Source organism: Sciurus vulgaris, assembly GCF_902686455.1.
Source record: "Sciurus vulgaris genome assembly, chromosome: 5".
Classification (NCBI taxonomy): domain Eukaryota; kingdom Metazoa; phylum Chordata; class Mammalia; order Rodentia; family Sciuridae; genus Sciurus; species Sciurus vulgaris.
The window spans coordinates 175,425,819-175,448,317 of record NC_136465.1 but is presented as its reverse complement, the minus strand read 5'-3'; the positions used below and the strand labels follow the sequence as shown (position 1 = coordinate 175,448,317).

Genomic DNA, 22,499 nt, shown 5'->3' with positions numbered 1-22,499 from the left:
TCATCAGTTACTTAGTGTGACATGTTAACAATACAGAATGGCAATTCCTGTGTAAAGAAAAATTGCTCTCTTTTGATTCTTATTGCTCCTAAACAATGTACCATGTGAACGGTGATGGTGTGGATGTTAGCAACCATTCTTTAGTTTGTACCCAGGTAAGGGTCGTTTTGACCCACTTGCCCCTCTCTTGATGATCTCATGTTAGTTTGTAATTTTGAATCATAGCAACAGACACTTATGATTGATGTGATTTTTGGTATAAAAACCCCTGCAACCCTATGGTCGGGGCTGTTCTCCCAATAGCCATTTTTTGGGGCATTGTGTGAGACAGTCAGCCGGCTGGCTTAATAACGACTCTCAACTTTTGACTTCTCAGTGGTGGTTGGTCTGTTCTTAAGTTGCCCCCATAACAGCCCAGAGAGGGTGAGGATGGGAGGAAGGAGGACACAACTTGAGAAACTTGTGTACAAAGGCCAGAGACGGGTGGGACAGGTTCGGAACTGGCTGGCCTGTGGCCTCTACATGTGTTGTCCTGACACCCTGAGCTGGTGAGGGACAGGACAGCTATTCACCTTGGCATTGAGAAGACACATCCAGAGGGGGCTCTGCCTGGGCAGCTCCAGGTCTCCCTCTCCTCCGTTTTGGAGCCTTTGGGCCCGGGCTGGACTGTCTGCCCTCTGGCCTCAGCCCCAGGGTCACAGATGGACCTGACAAAGCCAGAGCCTGGGTCCCTGAGTCCCCCTGTCCCTGCTTCCTTTAGATGCTCAATCAGATGGGGAACAGAGGACGAGAGAAGGGGTCATGGCAAGAGACCTCCCTGTGCAGTGGGCTGCAGTGTCCAGGGTGTGTGGCCTCCCTGCTGAGCTGACCAGTGGGGAGCCACGTGGGCTTGGGCAGGTTTCGGACCATCTTTGAGTTTGGAAAGGGGGAGGGTATTCTGCCCCCGACAGCCATCATACAGAAGAAAAGGGAAAACCCCCAAACCGTCAGGAAGCAGCAGTGTCCACGAGGAGGTGGAGGAATTGGAAGCCACAGTTCCGGTAGAAGCACCGTGTGACCAGCAGTCCCCCTTCTGGGGGCAGAGCCAAAGGAGCTGAGCGCAGGCCACGGGCATCACCCGCCACGTGCAGAGTGGCGCTGACCACAGCATCAGACAGCGGGAGCGGCCCCGTGTCCACTGACAGGAGTGGGTGACCAAACACGGCACATCAATGTGGTTTGGCCCTTGAAAAAAAGAGATGGTCACACGCAGCAGTGAGGATGACCCCTGAAGACATTTTGTCACCAACGTCAGATTCAGAGACAAAGGAGGACACAGGGTGGGGAGGTGGCGCCCGGGAGCCTCTGCTTTGCAGCCAGTGAGGGTCTGGGGCGTGGCCGCCCGGCAGGCGAGCAGACTCCCGCTGTGCTGGGGAAACCAGCCACGGGGCAGTTGGTGCGTGTGCACTCTGTTGCCATCTTAAGCGGGGATAGCAGCACAGTCCACCAGTCCTTGTGGAGACCTGTCGAGCGGGGTTTGGCACTTCTCACGCTGTCTCTCGGGCATGTCACAGAAGGTTGTTCCTGTGACTTGTGTGGCTTCAGGGTGCTGTTTCCAGATACTCCCTGCATTGGGTTTAATGGTGTGATGGCCACATTGAAATTTTTCCATAATTTATGAACAAGGGGACCTGTATTTTCATTTTGCACTGGGCCCCATGAATACCGTCGTCAGTTCTGGTCCTCAGCCAACGTGAATCTGGTGGCTCTTGGTAACACAGACACCTGGGACGCATGTGTCATCTTTGGGGAAGGTTCCATGAAGGGATGTGCTATGGTGGGGGTGAGGAATGACAGTGGGGTCACAGGAGGGCGGTTCTACTCCCTAGGGGTTCAGGAGAGGTGGGGCCACCTGCCCAGGGTAGCAGAGGGATGCAGGCCCTCAGACCCTCCCACTGGCCGTGCTGATTGCACTGACAGCAGAAGCTGGGAAGGGTCAGGGGCCAGGGTCGGGGGCCAGGGTCAGGGGCCAGGGTCGGGTTGCCCTAGGAAAGGCTCTGACCACCCACTCGGTGGTGTTTCCGTCCTTGGCAGATGCAGCACACCAGCCCCCGCAGCTAGGTCTCTTGCTGTGGGATGTTTATTGAGCACCTACTGTGAGGCAGCAGAGCCAGGCCCTGTGTGTCACCACATCCTCTTCCCTCGGGCTGCACCAGGCCTCATTCACTCCCAGATCTGGGGTGGGAGCACCGAAGGCCGAGCGGCGGAGGGACTTCCGGGGCCTCCCGCAGCAGAAGCAGGCTCGAGCTCAGCAGCCTGGACTCCGGACACACGTGGCTTCCACTAGGTGGTGCTGAAGGCAGCGGCGCACAGTCAGGCTGCGGGTGCGAACCCGGCCTCGGCCGCTGGCAAGGTGCAAACGTCTGAAGTTTTTTTTTAGATGAAAGAAAACATGTAATAATAATTGAGTATAAAATTTGGTGTAAATAGGTGAGATAAACGAAATTCTTTTGGGGTCCTAGGCATCCAGTCGTGGGCCTCACATATGCTAAATGTTTTCAACACGATTCCTCTTAAATAATTAATAATCTCCAGTTTTCAAACAACCCAGGCAGATTGGATATTGGGGTCCTCGTCTTACTAACTGAAAACCTGGCCCAGCAGAGGCTGCGGCTTTCCCCACGCAGTGCTGTTCCCAGACTCCTCTCTGCCCTCACCCGGCTTCTCAGTGTGGCCGAGGCTACTGACATCAGGGCCCAGGCCATTCTTTGCTTGGGGGCCTGTCCTGCGTGGTCTTTCCAGCAGCATCCCTGCCTTTACACATCACATGTCAGTGGACTGTCTCCGAGCGTGGCAACCAGGAAGTGTCACAGACCCTGCCCTGAGGCAGAATCACCCTGGTTGAGAATCACCACCTAACACATAGTGCCAAGGAGGACCCCTTGCTTTTGGGTGATGCAAGTAATCAGCGGGTGCCCAGGTCCCCTGGTGCCCACACGCACACTGGGTGAGCCCCGGCTCACTGCCAAGTCTCTAAGCCTGGACAGGTATGTCCTCCACTGTGGAGCAGGGTGCTGGGGGCAGGTGGCAGGGATCTGGGGACTGGGGCTCACCCTGGGAAGTCTGAGGCTTTGTATAGGTGGCCCCAAGGATGGCGATAGGTCAACAGCAAAGACAAAGGGGGCGACGTCACACCCAAGCCGCAAGGAGCGGGGCCTTAGGGAGCCGAGGGGTGGAGGGCAGGGAGGCCCCTTGGGTCTTGAGGGTCAGGGCAGCAGGTAGAGATGGCGGGGCCTATTGAACGGGCCCACAGAGGTAAGGCAGGGAGGCACTCCAGCCCAGGGAGAGGGGACAGGAAGGGCCTGGCGGGAGGAGGGGAGGCTGGGGTCACTGATAGAGAGTGGAGGCCCAGAGGGCCTGGTCCAGCTCCGCCAGGTCTGGTCATGTTGGTGGGGAGTGGAAAGGTGGACGCAGGGCCTGCATCCTGGGGGGCCTGGTAGGGCCTGGAAAGAGAACTGGACCCGGGACTGTGGAGCTACCTAGTCTAAATGGTGGGGAGCCTGCCCCCAACGCCTGGCCCACAGACCCCTCCTGGCGAGCAGAGCCGCGGCTGCAGCCTCCAGCCGGAAGTGGACACGGGCGGGTGGGGAGATGGGCCGACATTCCTGCTGTGAGGCACGAAAGACCAAAGGAAATATCCCAACAGTGCATCTCAGGCACCACCAGGGAGGGGACAAACAGTACCAAGACAGCACTTGTGGTCCTCAGGTAGGGGAGGAGCCTCGTGTCGGGGCCCCACCCCCTCCTGCCACCAGGCTCTGCCCCCAGAGGCAGAGGGACCCAGGATGACGGCGCAAACCCCCAGACAGGACCGGAGACTGGCTGGAAACCAACATTTTATTGAACTCTCTCCTCTACCCTCAGGAATCTAGTCCAGTAGATTCTGCCGTGGTCGTCACAGACACGGGGGTGTGACCAGCACTCCCCCCCTGCCCACCAAGTGACCAGCCTGCACGAGAGGAAGGCTGCTCAGGGGCAGGCCCCCTCCCGAGTGGACCAGGGTCAGGAGGACAGCAGGCCCAGCCAGGCCTCCAAATGGGCAGTTAACCGGTAACCACCCCAGAGGTATAATAAATTCATTTGTCTTACAAAAAAAACTCAGAAAACTCCAGTATGAAACCTCAGCAGCGTCCCAGCACTATCTTGAGTTTAAATATAAAAAAGAAACATCAGGAAACACCACTGTTAAAAAGAACAGGACCGCAGAAGCCGGCCACCTCCAGGGTGGGGGTCGAGGGCGGGGGCCAGCCCCGCCGGCTCAGGCCTCACTGGAACAGCAAGGCCCCACTCAGCAGCAGGGCCACCAGCAGCAGCAGGGCAGGAGGTACCTGGGGACCAAGAGAGGGCAGTGAGGGCCTCAGATCGGGCAAGTGGGGGAGCCAGCAAGGGAGGGGACTAGGGAACAGCAGCCCCGGAACTGGGGCATCGAGGACAGGGCGACATCAGACATGCAGGTGTTCAGGAGGGGGAGGAGAGCAGAGGAAGCGGCCCCAAGGTGGTGGCAGAGGGGACAGCGTCTGCCAGAGGACAGCTCTCCTGGGGCAGGAGCACAGCCCTGTCGGGCCCGGCAGGCCCCAGCAGCTGTGAGAGAAGGTGACAGGGAGGGGGCGTGGCATACCAGGAGGTGTCCAAGGAGCTCAGGCAGCCCGGCCAGCAGGGGCCAAGTCGGGCCTGAAGCCTCGAGGTCCTTACCCGGGTGCTGGGGGCCATGGGTCTCCAGGACCGAAGGTGCTCCCTGAGGCTGGCGAGGCCGTGGGTCAAGCTTCTAAGAACGCCCCCGACACCGGCCTGGCTGTAGCTGACGGCGAGGCTGAGACAGCGGGAGGGAAGCAGGCCATGCTTCAGGGACACTGCTGCTCGGGAGGGCCTGTCCCCTCCTGCCCCGACTGACGCCCTGGTCCCCTCCCTGGGCACCTCTACCTGGAGGGTGTCTGTCTCCCCACAGGCTGTTTGTGGCTCATGAATTCATTCAGATTTCCTGTTTCCCCCCACCTGCTGGCCAGAGCTGTGCTCAGCTGGCCACGTGGAAAGAAGCCTCCGCTCCGCAGGCCCAAGGCCTTACTCCCACGCTCGTCCTCCCGGGGCATGGCCAAGGGGCAGGCCCTGAGCGCTTGGTCTGCTCTGCCCTGCAGGTCAAGGCTCTCTGGAATGTACTGTCTGGGCTCGATGAAGATGGAGAGGAGGGGCCTGCGGCTCTGTTTGGTTCCCTGCCAGCCAGAAGCAAGGCAGGTGCCAGAGCCAGGGGTGCCTGGGAAGGGGCCGGGAAGCAAAGGGTCTGGGGTCTGCCTGGGAGCGTCAGGGCCATTTCCTCCCGGAGCTTCCTTGGGGCCCAGACACATGCTGGGTTCTGGGCCTCTACCTACTTGTCCAGGGCCCCTCCCCAGGTGAAGTCCTGGGCAGGACATGGGCTGGTTACCTGTGCATGGCCATCCCAGGCAGCTGGGCCAGGCGGGGGCCCCGGAGACGCAGGTCCATCTCATCCCCAATGCAGGCCAGTCTCAGGGCCACCTGGTTACTGTGGAGAAAGGACAGGTAGGCGGGGTGTGGTTGTGCTGGCATGGCCACACCCGCCAGCCACGGTCCATGTGGGGCTGGGAGTGGCCCAGAGCAAGGCGAGAGGGGGTGTCAGATCTGGGCCAGCCGCAAACCTCCCTGCATCCCTCTGCTGTGGACTCTGAAGTCACGCCATTTCAAGATTCCCCTGTGGGGCAGGCTGTGGGGTGGCCAGTGTCAAGAAGGTGGGCTGCCCAGGGGTGCCTGCTCCAGCCCTCCAGCCTGGGTCATCTGCAGGAACCTGCCACACCCAAGAAAATGCAGTGTTCCAAGTGTCCCTGGAATCCTGGGAAGGCCCAGCTGGTGGGCCCTGGTGAGGGACGGCGGCCGAGAGGGATGGGCAGGCTTGGGGTGCTCTGAGCCCCTCAATTGCTGAGGCCGGTTTCCCACAGGGACCAATTCGCCCTTCTCCTCTGAGACCTCTCCCCTGGTCCCCGTGTTGAAACTACCCCTGCGCCACTGTCCCATTCAAAATGAAGGGGCTAACGGTCCCCTGCCTGGGCCCCCTACTCTCTGAACCAAATTCTTGACCGAAACGGGGCGGGCAAACCCAGGCCTGTGCCATCCGCAGGCACAGTGCTGACGAAAAACCTCTCTCTTTCCCGGTGCGCCCTCTCCCCAGGGTTTGCCCACATTCCACCCCGGTGACTCGGCAGCTCTGCCGGGAAGTCCCAGGCCTGCCAGCCTGCCCAGCACCCCCAGTCCACGCTCCTTGTACTGGAGAAGAGGGGGCCGGAGGAGCTGGGAGGTCTGGGGAGGGCTGGCTGGCAACCAGGCTGGGGGGCGGGGCCAACCGTGACACCTCGGGAGAAGGCTGCCTCGGTGGGCGTCACGCCTCTGCTCACCCAGGAGCGGCAGGACTGAGAGGGGCAGAGATCTGAGCGGCCCCATCCCTGAGTTCCAAACTTTAATAACTAATAAGAAGCTTAAAGCAAGAGGAAAGGTCCAGGACCCTGGAGCTGACCTCTGCCTGAGGGCTGGCTCTGGCTGTCCTGCTCAGGGGGTGCCGACAGGGGCGTGGGCAGCTTTCCAGCCTCAGCACCCAGGAGGCCAGACTGCAACGCCCCCTGCTGGGGAAGGCTGAGCGCCAGGCAGCGCGTGGGTGTGCAGGACACCACCAGACAGTGCCCCTGGACACCCTGCCCCTGCCCCTGACTCCCAGGGGCCACCTCAGTCCTGGGAGTGCCCTTTTTCCGGCTTCAGTGACTCCTTAGCAAGTCACTGCCCTCGCCGCCAGGGCCCTCTGGGGCCACACAGCTCCTTCTCCTAACACGAGACCCACTCGCTTGGAGTCGCCTTGGGTGGCCGGCAGGTTCTGCAGGCCTCCTGTCCAGCTCCCTAGGATGGAACGCTCGAGCTCTCTGATGGCCAGTGCCAGCACCCACAGTCCACCGTGGGACGTGGAATATGCCAGGTCCCTCTGTGAGGTGCAGTGAGCACAGGGAACTGCAGAGGCAGGTGGAGGTGCAAACAGAAACCACCCACCTAGGGGGCCCTGGAGCTGCCTGGAGGCCATGGGCAGGAGGGCCCTGCCTCACAAGGGCCTGCTCTCCACCCCACCCCGAGGTCACCCCCCAGCGGGCCCCAGGGACCTACCTGCCCTCAAGGCACTCCACGAGGTCCGGGTCTCCCTCGGCTTCTGTCATGCCGGGAGCCCCCGCAGCCAGCAGAGGCCCAGGGGGCTGCGCATACAGGAGGCTCTCCACGAGCAGGTTCCTGGAGACGGGTCTTGCTTCCGACATCTCTTCTCTGGGGAGGACACAGTGTGACTGGACCCTCGAGCTGTGCAGTCTGGGGCTGCTAGGGCTCAGAACACGATGCCCCCAACAGGCACTCGCCTACTGAGTGCTTTGAGCCACAGGCCCGGAGCCTCGGAGGCGGCCTCAGAAGCCTAGTGTCTCTGGCCTCCTGCCTCCTTCTGCCCCTAATGAGTCACAGAAAGCAGAGTTCCTTTTCCCCATTGGGTCTTGGAAACCAGAACCCTCTCCCCCAGAGCAGCCCTAAGACCTGGGAAGGCCGGTCTGTCCCCTGAAGACCCCCATGCCGCACAGAGCCCCCTGGGTCCCTGGGTATGCGGCCATGAGAACATCGAGACTGTACCCCGTGTCCAACCCCGCCCTGCCCAGCTGTCCAGTCACAGGCCCACAGATAAAAACAGAGCCTCCGGGGGTCTTTGCCTTTGCCTTTTGTTTTGGGTGCTGGGATTGAGCCCAGGCCACAGGCATGTCAGCCAAGTGGCCCCCACGGATCTGCAGCCCCCGCCCTCCCTGGGGGACTTTGGGTCTTCACGTCTGAAGGTTCTGTGTCACCAAAAGCCTGGGACAGACAAGTACCCGCTGCTCCCTTGCTGAGCCAACTTCTGTCAGGAGGGCACTGCGGTGGCCCTTGTGGCAGGTGAGGAAAGGGCCTGGCCTCTCTGCCCCTGCCGGCTTCCTCCCAGGTCTTCCTCCCCACCCTTTTGCTAAGGCCACTATCAGCCTAGTGTCTGTCCCCTCCTTGGCCTCTGAAGTGAGGAGGGCCCTCGGGAAATGAAGTCAGAGTATAAATAAGAGCAGCCCCAGGGCTGGCCCTCCAAAGGCCACAGCCAAACAAAACCCAGGCACCTGCTGTCACCTTGCTGCGAGGACACCTACTGTTTCTATTGTTTTTCCTACTGTTCCTCTGGATTCTCTGGAGCAATAAAAGCAAATAAACAATGAGAGGTTGACAATCAGTTGCAGGGACCATGGCCCAGGCTTCCAGGCCTTTCTCTTATAAGTACCACTGCTAACTCGATTGCTAAGCAGCGCTGGCTCCTGCTGCAGAGCCCCCTCTTCCTCTCAGGGTCCTGCACACCCTCCACGCCCATCACAATTGTCCATCCCTGATGGACCCGGCCCGCTAGTGAGAGGCGGCAGGGAGGGCTGAGAGAAAGGGAGCAAACCCAGCCGGGCAGCTCCGGCTCTGCCACCAACACAGGAGTGAGGGCTGGTGCTGCAGCAGCCGGGCAGGGAGAGCAGAGCCGGAGGCAGGGAGAGCAGGGTCCAGGGCATGACCACGCACCTGAAAGGGTGCCAGTCCCTGTGAGCGACTCTGTGCTGAGAAAATAAAGCCCACTACACCCGCATCCCAGTTCACCAAAGGCCCTCTACGCTGTCACACATCAATAAATGTCCAACACCATGTGGTGGCCGCATAGGATTCTGTGACTAGACTCACCATGATTTACCCCAGGTGGCACCAGGCAGCCTTAGGTCCAGGGTGCCATGCCATGGAAGGTACACTAATTGCACAGCTCAAATCCCGGCCCTGCCTGTTAGTTGCTCTGTGCCAGTCTCCTGCTGTGAGATGGGCTGGGTGGCTAAGTGGCGCTCCCTGGGCTGTTGGGAGCACTCTGAAGAGCTGGTGTCCTGATAGGGAGGAGCACATGCCGGCAGGACCTTCATGCAGATTAGACTTTACCCAAACTGCTCTGGACCAAGATGTTTCAGATTTGGGATTTTTTTTTTTCTTTCAGATTTTGGAACATTTGCATATATAGAATGAGATATCTTGGGGCCAGCACCCAAGCCTCATCATGAAATCCATTTATCTCTCATGTATACCTTACACACATAGGCTGAAAGTAATTTTATACAAAATTCCTAATAATTGTGTGCAGGGAGCAAAGCTTGTGTACATTGACTCGTGGAGTCATGTTGCTGCTCGAGGGTTGAGTTTTGGAACATTCTGGATTTCAGATTCTCAGACTGCAGATGCTTGACCTGTAGTTTGACCCGTTATTTTCTTAAAATAACATCCTGGGTCTTTTAAATTAATTCTTCACATCTGCTGGCACTAGAGAGTTCACAAAGCACCCTGCCACTCTCTCTTTTGACTTTTTGTTCAAAGAAGACACTGGAGCTTGGAAAAGTTCAGGGCTTGGTGGTGCATGCCTATAATCCCAGAGACTTGGGAGGCTGAGGCAGTAGGATCACAAGTTTGAGGCCAGCCTCAGTAACTTAGCAAGATCAACCAAAAATAAAAAAGGCTGGGGAGGTACTCAGGGATAGAGCACCCTGGGTTCGTGACTCAGCCAAGAACAGACAGAGGTTCCAGTCTCCTGCCCCCTGGGCCAGGTGGGTTGATGCTCCTCCCTGAAGTGACAGACTGCAGGCACAGGGCAACCAGACCCCCAGGGATGCCTGAGGCCAAACATAGTGTCCTTGCTGCTTGCTCTGGGCCTTGGAGGCAGGGAGAAGCTGGAACAGCAATGACTGGAAGTTTGGGAGCCTCAGGACTGACTCCAGGGGGTGAATCTCAACACGAACCCAAAGCAAGCAGCCAAGCAGACAGGAGCACACGGTGACACCAGCAGGCCATGGACAGGCACAGGGTGTGGCATGTCCTGGGCCTTGAGAGAGAAACCGTATGAGGACTGCACCGTTTTTCCTTTTAGAATTGGAGAAAAATGACGAATCCCCAGTCTGTGTGGTGCACACCTGTGGGCCCAGGAGGCTGAGGCAGAGGATCGCAAGTTCAAAGCCAGCCTCAGCAACTTAGCGAGGCCCTAAGAAACTTAGTGGAGCCTCTGTCTCAAAGTAAAAAATTAAAAAGGGCTGGGGATGTGGCTCAGTGGTTAAACGCCGCTGGGTTCCATCCCTGGGACCCGAAATGAAACAAAACAAAGCAAAAAGGCCCAGAATTTCCATGTCAGTAGAGACGCTATTTCAGCTTCCCCAGAGGAAGACAGAGGAGCTTTACATCTGATCCAGACTAAAGTCCAGCCTGGAGCCGGCAAGAGATGCGGACGCATGAACACAGCCACAGCTGCCACCAGGCCGGGCCTGGCAACGCGCCCTCGCCTGTCAGGCAGCACCTTCGCCTGTGGCCCAGTCAGGTCTGGCCCTGGGGAGCGGGAGGGCCACAGCTGCAGCGCACACCTGCAGGCAAAGTGCTCACAGCCGCCGGGCGGGAGCAGCTCCCCAGGCCATCGCAGGAGGCTGGGACGGTCCCCAGGGGCCTCTGTGTACCCGACACAGGTACCGTGCCAGGTGCAGAACTCTAGGCAGGTCACAAACCAATGAAGGAAATGGAGATCATCTGCAATGCATGATGTCCAGCCACACTGCGGAAAACGCTTGGGGACAGCTGTCATGGCAGGAAGCCACTCTCCAGCGACAACCTTCATCCACCATTTCATTCAGATGTGGCGCCTTTGCACAGGATGTCGCGAAACCCCTTTCCCAGACCAAACTTGGGACTTCACAGAAGCTGCACCATGACGCTGGCCAGCAGTCAAGGGGCCCCTCTGGGCAGTGACACCATTCCTGCCCCCATCTGGCCCCTGTCCATTCCGCCACACTGCTGGCTTGTTCAAAAGTCGGGAGAGGCAAGGCGGGTGAGATGCTCACGCCAAAGGCAGGAGGGGCAGGTCCAGCACCATCTGGGCCCTGGGTCTCTGGTCGCCTGTCCTGGCCTGCAGGACTTCAGCCTCAGGAGCACTCAGCAGTGCAGGAGAAAAAGCCATCAGGAGCCACCAGCCGGGGTCCTCCCCACCCTCCCAGGCCACCTCAAGCAGGTCACTACCGACGGCACCCAGGCAGCCTCGGGCAGCCACCCTCAAAATCAAGGCTCGAGCATCAACAGCGTCCCCCACGACGGCCAGAAAAGAAGCCGAAGATCAAACCGCTTTATAATAAGGGACAGAAAAATAGGTCTTAGGTCAGACGTTAACCTCGTCAAGGACGCATGGACATTTAAGACTCCACCGAAGGACACACAGGACAGAGAGGGCAGGGATCTGCCAGGGGGGCCACCCACTGCCTGCCTGCCTTCAGGACATCCTGACCTGCCTGCTGAGCGGGCCTGTGACAGACACCCAGTCTCACCTTGGGCTACATCCCCACCCAGCCGCTCGGCCTTCCTGTGCTGGGCCTGTTTCCTATCTGTTGCTAAGTGGGGAACATGGTGAGCTCCCGCTGTGTCAGGCACGAGTGAGGGTTAAGACCTGCGGACGCGTTAGCTCGTTAAATACCACCAAGGGTCCCTGTGCCCCACCTTTCCCGGTTCAGGGGATTGAACCCAGAGGCACTCAGCCACTGAGCTATATCCCCAGACCATTTTATTTCTTATTTTGAGAAATAAGGGTCCTCCTTAGTTGCCCAGGCTGGCCTCAAACTAAAGAGCCTCCTGCCTCAGCCCCCGGAGTGGCTGGGATCAAAGGTAGGCGCCATGGTGTCTGACTGATAGGATCCATATCAAAGAGCCTGATACAGAGTTAGTGACTAACAGGAAGCGCCACTGTGAAATCTTGGCTCCCAGTCCAGCTTCTGGCATAGAGCAGACTTGTGTTTGCTGAGTGAATAAAGGCAGGCATACGATTCCCAGGGAACCGGCGGTGAGGTCACACAGCTGCAGAGCCAGGAAAATGGACTCGTTTTTTTAGAATCTGGGTCCCCCCCCCCCTGCAAATTTGCAAATGAGTCTTCTTTGGTGAAAGGAGACACATCTACACATGTCCCCACCCAGGCTACAGCCCACGCTAGGCCTCCTACAGTGGAAAAACCCACCTCCAGCTGAGAACCCCATTTTACCTGAGGAGGCCAGGATGCAAATCCAGTGGGCAGAGGACAGGGCCACACCCACGGCTCGAGGGTGCCCGGGGGCTGGAGGGCGGAGGGTGGGAGAGCAGCCTGCATTTCGTCACCAACTCTGCCACTGGCTCCTCTCCCTCCTAGCAGCGAGTGTGCAGCCCCCAGTAGGTGTCCAGGGGTAGTACTGGGGAGGAGACCCTCAGAGACACCCACCAGTTCCTGCAGAGCCGAGCAGGACCCTGATGCTTCCCATTTCACAGATTGCAAACTGAGGCAGTACCTGGTCTTCTCCATCAGAGCTCCCTACAAAACCCCTCCAGGCCTGCCCTGGACCATGAGGCTGGCGTGACAGAGGCTCCTGAAAGGAGCTCAACTCAAGCACAACCCAGCAGGAAAAGCCCGAACTTGCAGCCAGCCAGCCAGACCAGACGCCTAGCCTCTGAGCCCTGCAGAAGCATCTCCTACACACAAACAGCACTGCCCCCAGGGATGCTGAGAGGAGGATTAACTTACCCACCCTCTGCACCCAGCAGGGGCTACTTAAAAGCTGGGTGACTGAATCAACAGACTTGGAAGGGGACCGGAGACCCCCAGGTAGCCAGGGTGCCAAGCTCCACTGTGAACAGGCAAGTACCCACCTCCCCAGGTCAGCCTGGCCATCAGTAGCCCCAGGTACACGCACACGCCCGTTTCTAGGAACACGTCCTGTTCACACCCTGCATATACCTAGCAGCCTGAAAAAATGAAGCAACAGTCGGATCTGGAGGTGCTGGCTGTGCAGAGACCACTGAGGAAGAAGGCCAGATAGCGATGTGGACAGAACTGAGGACAGCGTCATTTTAGGACAGGCTTCCACCGTGCCGAGGACAGGAACAAGCCCTCCCATGAGCAAAGCCAATATGCACAGACTCTCTCAAAAAAGGAAGATCAGTAAGAGGGGCCGGTGGCCACAGGAGGGACATTGGATTTTACCATACGTGCTTTTGTGACCTTAACCTTTCAACTAAGGCATATGGCTAGCTGCGCTGACCCAAAAATATCTGTTAATGGCTTGAATTCGTCTCAAATAGAGCTGTTTGTCTTAAAGGCTTATTTTAGGAAACAAAGGACAGCACCCCTCCCACCCACCCCCGCTGGTGGGGAAGCCCCCACTCCAGACCCCACCAGCAGGCTGCCACAGCCTGCTGGGGAGGTGGGCGGGCTTCACTTCCCACAGAGACAGAGAAAAGGAAGGAGGAGTGGGAGGGACAGCGGAGAGAAGGGATCTCTCTAGCAAGGGGTGGAAATTCATCTGGGCCGTGGGCGGGCCTCATTTGGTAACCTGAAAGTGGCGGCTTGGAATGGCCCTGGAAGGTGCGCCACCTGGCCTGCCTCCCTGCAGCCCTGCAGCCCAGGTGGGGCAGAGCCCGCCACCACCGCCAGGCCTAGCGGCTGGGGTAGTCTCTTCCCCGGCTTGCCGCTGGGGCCTCGGCTGTTGGGGGATGCTCATGGACACCCCACTTCCTTTCTACTTGCGACTACAGGTCCACTTCTCCGCCAGAAGAGGTCTACCCATGTCCAGATGGGGACCTGGGAGGGCCATGCCAACATGTCCCCTGCAGCCTCCAAAATCACCGTGACCCAGGATCGTGGCTTGGACCCAGCCTTGACCCCGCAAAGTCTCCTCCTGAGGCCTGAAATGCTAGGGTTTGCACTGAATGCAAAGCACAGCCAGGCCTCTAAGGCACAGGACGTGGGTGAGGTCATCACCGAGCCACCTGCCCTCTGAGCGGCTGATGGGGATCCTGGCGTGAAAAAGGACACACACAGCAGATATTTGCACAGGCTTCCAGGGTTAAACCAGCACCGTGGGGTCCACTACCCTATCTACAGAGAACCAAAGCCCAGGGCTGAGAGGGGCTCATCCAAGGGCATGTGCTGGGTGGCTGGACTGGGAAGGTCCCCCGTAAGTCACCTAGAGCCCCTCAGCAGGCCCCCAAGCTCCGCACAGGCTTCCCCGCATCTCCGAGCAACCCACCCGGATGGGGCACAGAAGCAGCTGCAGGCCCGTCCTGTCTGCTGCCTAGACTCCAGCACAACCCGAGCCACGAGGCGCTCACCCACCCCGCCCCGTTCCAGGACTGATCCACGCCCTCCAGGGCCCTAGGGCCAGGCCAGGGTGTGCAGGAACATGGCCCCTCTCCTCCCTAAGTCCACACTCAGGCAGGGGGTTGCCGGCAGGAGGCCGAGCCTCCCCACAGTGTGGCACGGGGAGGGGGCAGCCCTCTGTCCCAGGTGGCTCTAGAGGAGCACAGGCCCCCACCCCAACCCTGACAGCGTCCCAGGGCTCAGGCACGCGGGCTCAGGACCAGCCTTGAGACACTGACCTCCTGAGGCGCTGAGGGCCGGGTGGAACCACAGCTGGAGAGCAGACCCAACACCAGGCGTTACTTTCAGTACAGAAAAAACCCTCAGCGCCATCAACGAGGAAATGAGCTCCAAGCAAATGAGCCTCAGCGCATCTTCCCACGAGGCTGAGGGGGTGGAAGGGGACGGCTGCTGAGCGCCAAAGCGAGAGGACCACCCATCCTCAGCCCCAGGGGCACCAGGCTGGGCATCTCCCAGGTCACACGTGTACTCTGCATGAGAAGGGAAAGGCATGAAGATCTGGAAGGAAGCGATGAGTGGTTCCCATCTGAAGGGGCAATCAGGGGGGTGGTTGGCAGGGGACAGAAGAGCAATTGGCTTTTTTTCGGGGGGTGGTTAGCAGGGATTGAATTCAGGGGCACTCGACCACTGAGCCACACCCCAGCCCCATTTTGTACTTTATTTAGAGACAGAGTCTCACTGAGTTGCTTAGCACCTCGCTTTTGCTGAGGCTGGCTTTGAACTCTCGATCCTCCTGCCTCAGCCTCCCAGAGTCCCTAGGAGGACAGGCGTGGCCACCACGCCAGCAGCCACTAGCTTCTATGGATAACAATGTCGGGCGGAGTGTGCGACTGCCTTCGTGACTAGACCTGAGTACCACCCCGTACCCGACCGCGGCCACACGTACCGTTGGCTTTCTGTGGTCACTTCACCTTTCTGACCTGCCCGCTGGCTCCACAGCTTTCAGGGGTAACAGTGTGACCCAGGCTCAGGACCGTGGCAGGGACTGGCTATTCTCAAAGCCTGAGACGCTTGGGAATTTCGGAACGCCCCGGGGGCGAGCGCAGGGCAGGGGCTCTCAGACCTCCAGTGGCCTCGCCTATGCCCACAGCGTGACCAAGGGAACCTGAGGAGGGGCAGACGTGCCTGTCTGGGCTGGGGACAACGCCCACACCCACGCGGCGACAGAGGTTTCTGCTTCCCTCTTGCCAGGCACACCGCAGCAGACAGCGTCTCTTAGCAGAGAAAGCAAACTCCACTCCCGGGCTGCTAGGTTCTGCCCAGGGACCACCAGGACCGCTGGACCCGAGTTCTGGTTCCAAACAGCTCAGGCCAGCACAGCGCTGTGACGGGACAAATTCCCGAGCCCTGCCGGTGCCTCATCTTTCATTTGTTAGAGCAAGAGTCCGGCCAGATTACATCCTGTCCTTCCTGCTCAGTCCTCCGCAAGCAGGCGGCGGGGCCTGCGGAGCCCAGGCAGGAGCACGTGCCTGGCACGAGCCGCCCCGGTCCCCTCCGCGTGGGAGAGCAAGGGCAACGAACTAATCATCATCTTGGCTGAGTTTGAAATGGCACGAGAAAGGGGACTCTGCTCGTCTACCCCCGTCGGAACGGGACCGAGTGCCAGGACACCACTCTGCAGTGCCAAGTGTCAGGAGCAGGTGTTTAAGGAAAGCTCTGAAATGATGGGATGGCGGAGTGAGGCGGAGCCCGCTGGCACGGGCCCTGGAGAGGCGGATGCAGGCCTTCTCCTGCCTTCTAGAAGGTTCCTGGGTCTCACCCTAGTCCTCCTCTCCACCTTCGCTCTGCCTCCCACACCCCAGAGGGCCTGCGGGACCTGCTTGCACCTGCTTGGCCAGAAGTCACTTCGCCCCTGCCCTGCTGGTGCTCCCGTCCCTGCTGTCCCAGTGCCCTGGCCAGCAGACCTGCCTCAGGCTCAGCCGGATGGCCCCACTGAATGTTTACCTGGCCGTCTGCCCAGGCAGCGGGATCCTGCCCCACCCTGCAGAACAAGGACCCAGCGAGAGCGGGAGGGGACGTGGCAGGGGGCGACCAGACAGTTCTCTGCAAAGCTCCGAGACTGAGGGAGGAGACCAAACGCGCCAGCTCACGGGGCAGGAACTCCTGCCTGGGGGCCTCAGGCTCCTCTTCTGTTGAAGGGCAGGAGGGAGCGCCCACTGGCAAACGTCGCCCTGCGAGGGAGCCGAGATGCTGCATCAAGTGTCCAAGGACAGTGAGGTCACAACCAGGGTGACAACCCCAAAGCGGCTTTAAGCTGTCATCTTCACGAAGCATGGCCTGGAAGGGGGCACTTTGGCTCTCCCCCAAACCCAGCAGCCGGCTTTGCCCTCAAGATAGGGTTTCATATGTGGATAAAGAAACTGTGGCACATATACAGAATGGGATATTACTCAGCCTTAAAGAAGAATGAAATTATGGTATTTGTCAGTAAGTGGATGGAACTGGAGGATATTATGCAAAGCGAAATAAGCCAATCCTAAAAAACCTAAGGCGAACATTTTCTCTGATATGTGGATCCTAATTCACAATGGGGGAGGGGGAGGAATAGAAGTATTCTGAACTAGACAGAGGGGAGTGAATGGGGTAGAAAGGATAGAATGAATCGGACATTGTTACCTGGTGCATACATGATTACACGGCCTGCATTACTCTACATCATGTACAACTAGACAAATGAGAAGCTGTATTCCATTTATGTTTGATGTGTCAAAATGCATGCGACGGTTTTGTATAAGTAATTAGGACAAAAAAAAAAAAAATATATATATATATATGTACTAGATAGGGCCTAGTAGCCCGGCTCCAGACGCACACATTGAATGCCCCTATTTTTTGCAGTACCAAGGATGGAACCCAGGTGTTGTTATACAACTGAGCTACATCCCAGCCCTTTCAAATCCATTTTATTTTACATTTTTGGTACTGGGGAATGAACCCAGGGGCACTTCTCACTGAGCTACATCCCCAGCCCTTTTTATTTTTTCGCATATTTGTTACTGGTGCACTAGAGTTGTACATAGCAGCGGGCAGGGTGCGGTGGCACATGCCTATGATCCCTGGGAGGCTGAGACAGGAGGATCATAAGTTCAAAGGCCCTAGAAACGTAGTGAGACCGTTTCTAAATAAAAATAAAAAGGGCTGGGAGTGTGGCTTAGTGGTTAAGCACACCTGGGTTCAATCCCCAGTTCAAAAAAAAAAAACAATCAGAATAGTGGGCTCCACTTTGCCCATTCCCACATCACACAGCAGGACAGCATTCCCCATGGTGCCCCTCTCCCTGCCCTCCTCCCTCCCTGGCCTCTTCCTGTACTCTGCTGACTGCCTTGGATTTTCATGAGATCCCACCTTTCTTTTCCTTTTTCCTCTCTGACTTCCGCATGTGGGAGAAAACACAACTCTTGACCTTCTGAGTTTGGCTCATGTTGCTTAACACAATATTCAATTTTCATTTTCCTACAAATGACCTAAGTTCATTCCTCGTGGCTGAGTAAAACTCCACTGTGTATATACACCACATTTTCTTCATCCATTCATTCACTGACGGACCCCGAGGCTGGTTCCACAGTTTGGCCACTGTGAATTGTGCTGCTGTAAACAGGGTGTGCATGAAGCACTACAGCATGCTGACTTCTAACTCTTTAGAATAAATACGGAAGAGCAGTACAGCCCAGCCCTTTTTTACTTTGAGACAAGTTCTCACCAAGTTGCTGAGGCTGGCCTCCAACTTGCAATCCTCCTGTCTCCGCCTCTGCCTCAGCCTCTGGAGTAGCCAGGATCCTAAGCATGCACCACCACCCGGCAGCGAAAGTCTTCTTTGTAGGGAAAACATTATTCTGCATTCTTGATCTGAATATTCCAATCACAAGGCCCCTCTGCCAATGCCACGCAAGCTGGGTCCTCCCCTGTACCTCCTCTCCATCTGGGTGACTAGGCGCCAAGTTTTCTCTCATCCCCAGAAAAACAGGTTTGCTCTGCAGTGCCTGGCGGGTGTTCTGTATTGTCACAGCCTAATATTGACACTAGGAAAATCAGCTGCCCTCTCCTCTCTGGGCCCGCCCTGTGCCCCGGCCACCTTGCCTGCTCCTCTCCTGCCTGCCACAGGGCTAACCAGGAACTTGTGCCATGGGTTCATTTGCCCACATTCTGTATTTCTCCCGGCCCTGCCCCAACCAGCCAGTGGCAGGACAAAGGAGAGGCGAGGAAGCAGCCACTCACATCCAGTCCAGACCCACTGCTGGCTTCCTGGTGGCCGCCGACAACAAAACCCGAGTGCCAGCGAGAACTTCCTCGAAACCACTCAGAATTGTTCTGGCCAGAGAGGAAACCAGTGGGAATCTCATGGGATCCACTAAGTTCGCTGCAGGGGAAGCAAGAAGCCATTAACTGTCCACAAACTTCATAAGCCCCCTAAAAACAGGATGCTTTCCAGCGAGAGGGGAAAATACCGCCGCCGCCGCGGGGTCAGCTTCAGGGGTCACCGGCACACTGGGTCCTCCAACTGCCCCCCACCGCTCACTGCAGGGAGGTGATCGGAGGTGGACAGGAGGACATCAGGACCTCTCTGGCCTCTCTGGCAGCTCCCATTTACCCCACTAACCCAACGCGGGCAGCGTCGGTAGCTAGTCGGCATGCGGCCCTCGGTCCCTCTCCAGGACTCAATCCAAGTGTCCAGGCGTGACAGGCATCAGGAACACGCCATCCGAGGCTCTTTTCCCAAGCAACTGTCAGGCACCATGGTGTCGATCAGCACATAAAATGCACGAGGGCATCTCGGTGTCCTCGGACAATAAACAAGGTGTGGACATGCCAAGTGCTGGGAAGGCTGCCCCTGAGATCATGTAGTCAGGGAGGACTGCTCGGAGGAGGCAGCAACTGAGCGAAGAGAGCAAAGGGCGGGGAGCCGGACACACACAGGCACCGGCTACTCGTGTACTCCAGCGACCTGTTTAAAGCCTTGTGCCATCCCACGGGGCCTCACGGGACCCACTCCGGCTGGGGAGGAGCTCAGTGGTCCAGCACTTGCCTGGCATGCATGAGGCCGTGGGTTCAATCCCAGTGCGGAGGGGAAATCCACTAGAACACATCTCAGAAGTTTGTCACCAGGGAAAGAACATTCTGATTGTTCAGGTACAAACTAAGCGCCCGTGCCCTGCTATGTGAGACATCTTACGCCAACTCAAGTGGAAAATAAAGAAATTGTGTAAACCCAACGCAGCAAAGCTCTGGAAAAGCCACAGCAGGGTCCCTACTGGCCCTGGGGCCCTGAGGGTGACATTCTGGTTAGACCCTGTGATCGTCCCCCAAAGCCTTCAAGTGTCTACATTCAATTCCATCCTGCAGGAGTGAAGGGTGGAAACTTGGTCTGACCATGGTGTTCAGAGGCTGGGCCTCTGCAAGGTGATTGGGGTTAGGCAGGGTCATCAGGGCGGGGCCTATGACTGAATCCAGGAGGCTTTATAAAAGAGAAACCAGGAGAGATAGACACCCACTCCAGGGTCTTGGCATGGAATGTCCCAGAAACTCAACCAGATGCAGCTCCTCGGCCACACGCCCCCAGAATTTGGAGCCAAAATCAACCTTGATAACTTTGACCCACTGAGAACTGCATCATTAGCAACTGTACCCTTAAAGGCAGATGGGAGACCCCCAAATCCTGGAGAACCTGGAGAACCAAGGGGAAGAGGTGAAGACAGGAGGGCAGGGCCTGGAGGAAGGGGCCTGGCAGAGGACTCATCTGGCCTCAGGGGCCTGGGGAAGGGGCTCAGCGGCCTCAGATGACTCTTCAGGGAACACTTGCAAAACAGCCAGTAAACACCAGGAATGTGCCACTCTGGAGAACCAGGGCCATGGTGCAAACAAAGGTACTAACTCTACAGAAGCTACCGGCAGCCACCCACAGCTGGGCTGACTGCCAGGGACCCATTTTACAGAACCAACAAACTGAGGCTCGGGGTGAACAGCCTGTCCAAGGCCACCCAACCGGGAAGTGGCTGCATGGAGACGTTTGGCTTGTTCTCAAAAAAAGGGCTCTGGGCTTTTGGCCGGACAGCACAAGCACCGATGCCTCCTGGGACTTAGGCCTCAGTTTCTCCAGCTGTGACCTGAGGCTTCCTGCCCTGGGGAGTTTAAGCATATGGCACTTCGCCCGGGGTCGGTATGGAGCATCCCTTCCAGGGAACTGCGCATCCCTGACCAGAGTTGGAACAATGTTGCAGCAGCAGCAGCAGCAACAACAACAACGTCCCGCCAGGGGGTGGTTCCTACTAGCGCCAACTGCAGCAGCAAGGAACGGTTTACAAAGCCTTCCGCATCCCTGAGGCCAGAGCGCTGAAGCCCCAGCGCAGGTTCAGCCGGGTCGCCAGAGGGGGCGGCGGGGCCCTCAAGTTCCGGCGCCTCAGCGGCTTTGGATCCACCATACACCGCTCGAGCCCTATCGGGTGCAGCCAGTCGAGCCCGCGGGGCATTGCGCAGGTGGCGGCCCGCGACAGCGCCAGGCTCCGCGTGTAAGCTCCTGTTCCGGACTTCCCCCAGCCCTTCCTCAGGTGCGTGGGGCCCAGGATCCCGACGGGGACAGGTGCCCGACGCCATCTTCCCTCTTTTAGTGGACACAGAGCTGTGTCCTCTGGGCCCTGGGCTGGCGGTGCCCCACCGGGCTCAGGACCCGGTCTGCACTACAGCGAAGCTCGAGTCCCGGAGCCCAGAGACCGCGCAAGAGGGCGGCGCGAGGGTGACCCGCATCGGGCCTTCTGGGCGGGGCGCAGAGGAGCCACCCGTTGCACGGACGCGGAGACCGAAGCGCGCGGGGGCCGCGCCTGGCAGGACGCAGGATGGGGACCGGGAGTCCTGTCCCAAAGGGCACTTTAGGAGCCAGGGTCGTCTGATGTCCCCGCTCCAATGCCTCCCTCGGGACTTGCCGGGGTGGGACTGAGGTCCGGGTCCCCGACCTGGAAGCCGTGCGCCCCACACGGCGGCCTGTGCGCTCACCTGCGGGCTCGGTCGGGCGAGCGGTGGCTGCAGCGGGGCGCTGGGCTCCGACTCCCCTCGCGACGGCGGCGGCGGGGACGGCGGTGGCAGCGTGCGGCCGGGAGGCGTGCTGCTGGCGGTCGCGCGGGACCTGATAGGCGCGCCCGCCGCCCCGCCCCGCCCCGCCCGGGAGCCCAGCGTCCGACTCGGCCGAGCGGCCGCGGAAGCGCTGCCCGTGCTCCCGCCGTGCTGCCTGCGCGCCCTGCCCCTGCCGCCCCGCGAGCGCGCAGCCCCAGCCGCCGGCCGTGCGCTCGGGAGCGCGGGTGGAGGGTCCGCCGCCCGGTCCGGGTGGCGCGTCCACTCTGACGCGCGCCTGGCGCTCAGGACTCCACCACCCCTGGGCTTTGGTGGTGGCGGTGCCTCATTCAGAGACAGGGTCTCTTGAACTCGCCATCCCTGCCTCGGCCTCCGAGCCGCCGGGATTACAGGCTGCGCCCCCGCGCCTGGCCAGCCTGGGCTTTGTCCTGCGGGCACCCTGGGGGTTAGGGTACTTGAAACCCATTTGCGAAGGTCAAAACCGCATCCCGCTCCTTAGAAGCAGCATCCAGTGGGCCAGGCCGGCCGGGGGCTTCCGCTCCACGCGCGCCCTCCGCAAGCTCTTCTTCCTGAGTGGGGAGGGCACGGGCAGATTTCCAGGTCGAATGCGGGGTAGGGGGGTGTCTCGGATCCCAAACCCGGAGCCGAGGTGGGTTGGTAGTGGGGGTTGGTGGTGGAGGTAGGCGGCGGGATTTGGGGGGCGCTGAGTGCAAATAACAAAGTAACCACCGGGAGAAGATCAACAGGGCTTGTTTATCCGGTCTGCTGCTGCCCAGGCCCGGGAGGGAGGGGCTGCAGGGGCTCTCCCCGCCCCCTGACCTCCGCTGCTCTGTACTCCCTCCTTGGGGAGAGGTCAGTGGTGCCTACTTCTGCTTCAGCAAAATGGTCCTGCAGCGACATGGGGTGGGGGCATCAGGAAGAGAAATTCAGTAAACTGGCAGAAGGTAACCCACAGGGGCCCTCCTGCCACAGGGGAATCTGTGACCTCTGCCTCGAAGAACTTTTCCAGTACCTGCAAATTACATCAACTACAAGCCAGAAGCACACCACCCCCACCACACACACACTCACACTCACACACACACTCACACTCACACACACACACACACACACACACACACCCGGCAGTGTGCTCTGGAGATGTGG

General features: G+C 58.8%; 1 protein-coding gene across 1 annotated transcript; it reads right to left on the bottom strand.

The window, feature by feature from the left end:
* Window positions 1-3,862: 3,862 nt before the first annotated feature.
* BIK (BCL2 interacting killer) lies at window positions 3,863-21,409 on the bottom strand. The gene is made up of 5 exons (XM_079143322.1): window positions 21,279-21,409; window positions 7,189-7,341; window positions 5,456-5,554; window positions 4,732-4,849; window positions 3,863-4,367 (listed from the first exon to the last, which is right to left on the bottom strand). Exons 2-5 carry the CDS (start codon window positions 7,332-7,334, stop codon window positions 4,305-4,307), a joined length of 426 nt encoding a protein of 141 aa, XP_078999448.1. The 5' UTR covers window positions 7,335-7,341; window positions 21,279-21,409; the 3' UTR covers window positions 3,863-4,304.
* Between the last annotated feature and the right edge of the window lie 1,090 nt (window positions 21,410-22,499).